A 2840-nucleotide genomic window follows, 5' to 3' on the forward strand; every position below is an offset into this window, starting at 1 on the left:
GTGGGAAATCTGCAGCCATGAGGCCACATATGGCCCTGTAGGTCCTTAAGTGTGGTCTTTTGACTGAATCCAAACTTCACAGAACAAATCCTCTGAATAAAAGGATTTGTTCTGTAAAACTTGGACTCAATCAAAAGGCTGCACCCAAGGACCTAAAAGGCCACAGGTCCCCACCCCTGACCTAGGCACTCACGATTCAAATCTCTCATGAATAATAATAGTTCACAAATTTTCTTTTCTGGCAATAAGGTAGGGAGTTCATCTTTAGAATTCTTTCTTGGTTTTAGCAGATACCTAGCTGACTAATCTACAAACAATAATATAAGTCCCATTTTTTAAAAAAACTGGCATTTTCTGATGATATGGTGTTTTATGGGGACCATTTAGTTGTCTTTTGGGGGACAGGAAAGGAGTACTGTCGGCTAATGTTTTATTTTCTTGATATTTAATTTTCTACTTGTATGCTAAGGCAGTTCACACACAGGGCACAATTTTGATAATTAAGGAATACCACTGACCTGGATCCTCTGGAGAGTGGCATTAAGTTATAGAAGTAGTAAACTAAGGATGACATTAGGTTGCAGACAGCATCAGCCTCCTGGGGAGGGAAACAGAAACCCATGAACACCAAATACTGCATTGTAAAATAACTATCCATGAGGTGACAAGACATATACGAATTATTTCCATCAAGAAAAATGGTGGCTTATTCCTCCCTACAAGAAATGAAACTGTCTAACTTTTCATTTTATCGTATCCTTAGTAAATCCTAATGTATAGTCTATGCTGAACTATCTTCTTCTTTCTAGAGAAACTGAATGATTTCCATTTGAATGTTTTCCCTTTCCATAAAAGACAAGGTACGCAGGCAAACCCATACTAAATGGCTAAAGAAATTTAGTTTAATGTGAAACTCAGGTAAGTTTTAAGTCTTTTGCTAACATTACCTCATAAATCCTTACGATGACATATACAAACTGATAAACTGATGTCAGAGAGAGGAAGTGATTTTTCTGGGGTCATAAAGCAAATCAGTGATGAGACTGAATTAGAATCTAGACTAGGCAAGCAATCAAATAAAGTTAATAAAATAGGAAAGATCTGAAAAACACAAAGCACTAATAACCTGAAGTGCACTCTCATTATTATAAACAAATCGAAACCAAATATGTTATAGTTAATTTTAAAAGGGGGATTTTACATAAATAACTCATGAATCAATTTATGATAATTATTCATAGAAACCATAATGAAAGAAGAAAAATGACAGGGGAAGAGCTCATGCCATTTTCATTATAGAGCAGTTTCTCAAACAGTTCTAGCCATACCAAAAGTGTATTATACTGCAGTACCTTGCTTTAGTTGTATCATTCTGCTCCTAAAAATGGAAATCAATCACTTTGTTTCTTCAACCGAAGTTGCTAAGTTCTAGATTTTTATAGTTATGTTGTTGTTGTTGTTATGTGTATGTTTAAAGAATAATGTCAGAAAAGGAAGATAGATATTACACAAAGTAATTCAAGATTATTACATGGATAGTATATGTTTTCATAGTGGAAAAAGAATGTTAGCAGAGACATAAAAAAGAGATTTATATGAAAAATTAATCCCTTTCAGGAGAAAGTGGAAATAATAACCTACCCCAAGTTCTGATGAAAGAATTAATACTTTTCCTTTAGTTTTGAGATCTTTATACAGTGCGTCTATTTCAGCATGATATAACTGTGTTCTTTCTTCTGTGGTTTGAGTTTCCATAGAAAATAATATATTGCCAATTCTGAAAGCACAAGAATGAACAGAAATGGTATGGGTTACACAACTCGTTTAAAGATCCAGAAACTGAGGATAAGAAAAGAAGCAAAACCCGGAAAGTTTTCTTGATGTGGTAGGAAGACAAAGACAAATAGCTAAATATTTGTCTATCTTCTCTTTCACTGCATTTAGTTCCTACATATAACTTCCAAGGATTCCACTTTCATAAAATGCAACGTGAAAGCCAACCTGCTTTGACTAGTAGTCTCTATGAGCTCAGGTTAATAAAGGGGAACACAGCTCTACATCTTGAAGGCTCACTTAGAACTGCCAAAGAATACAGTTTTGGAACCATTCTTTGCCAGAGAGCTGCCACTGTTATGACTGAGAGATACAGGTTCTGAAAAATCAGCCAGTCAACAGTTAATAGGCATAATTGCACTTACCACTTACCCAACAGTAAAACCAAGTATGGAAGGCAACATGTTGTCTCTGGACCTCAGAGGAAATTACAAACTAGAATTCATACACTTTTATCTTGTTCATAGTCTTGCACATCTGGAATATCTAATACAAAACAACAGTCTTGATCCCAATGGAAGGAAACTAACCTTGGAAATCTCTTAGAGCTTGCCCAAAGGAGATTAGTTGAATAGTTTAAGCTGTATAAGTACTATATACCAAAAATCTTTTGAGTTCTCTGATAGTATCTTATAAGGTAGCTTTAGATAGGCAGTTTATATATGAGGGGTAATTTTATTCAAAGGGGAACAAGCTGACTGACTCAATGGGCTAAATATCCTTTTAACAAGTTACAAGAAATGAGGAGGTGAATACGAGGCAAAATCTGACAGGCACACTAGACTTTGGGGAGGCAAATTATTTTAAAATGTTAGAAAAAGATAAGACCTCAGTCTCATAGCCTGAGCCCTTAAAATGATTAACGAAATACAAAATAAACACAAAGGAAAATGGCACTTATAAATAAACATCTGTAAAAATGTGAACTTTACTAATAATAAAAGATGTAAATGAAAACAGCTTTGAGGCACCATCTCATATGCACGAAATTGGCAAAAACAAATCAA

At 34.8% G+C, this 2840-nt stretch overlaps 1 protein-coding gene across 6 annotated transcripts in view; it reads right to left on the reverse strand.

The window, feature by feature from the left end:
* Positions 1 to 292: 292 nt before the first annotated feature.
* Positions 293 to 2840, reverse strand: part of LOC114028355 (tetratricopeptide repeat protein 13-like) — a 10922-nt gene continuing 8374 nt past the window's right edge. For 3 of the 6 annotated variants that reach the window (XR_003567359.1, XR_003567357.1, XR_003567356.1), the window contains 2 exons: positions 1642 to 1777; positions 293 to 598 (listed from right to left, as the gene is read on the reverse strand). Coding sequence is in view for 2 of the 6 variants with exons in the window: in XM_027842607.1 (XP_027698408.1) it covers positions 446 to 598; positions 1642 to 1777 (289 nt within the window). In the remaining 4 variants the exon portion in view is untranslated. The remainder of the gene's footprint in view (positions 599 to 1641; positions 1778 to 2840) is intronic. The other 3 variants (XR_003567358.1, XM_027842607.1, XM_027842613.1) reach the window with 3 other exon arrangements.

Source organism: Vombatus ursinus, unplaced genomic scaffold (genome assembly GCF_900497805.2).
Source record: "Vombatus ursinus unplaced genomic scaffold, bare-nosed wombat genome assembly UNPS02004911.1, whole genome shotgun sequence".
Taxonomy (NCBI): Eukaryota; Metazoa; Chordata; class Mammalia; order Diprotodontia; family Vombatidae; genus Vombatus; species Vombatus ursinus.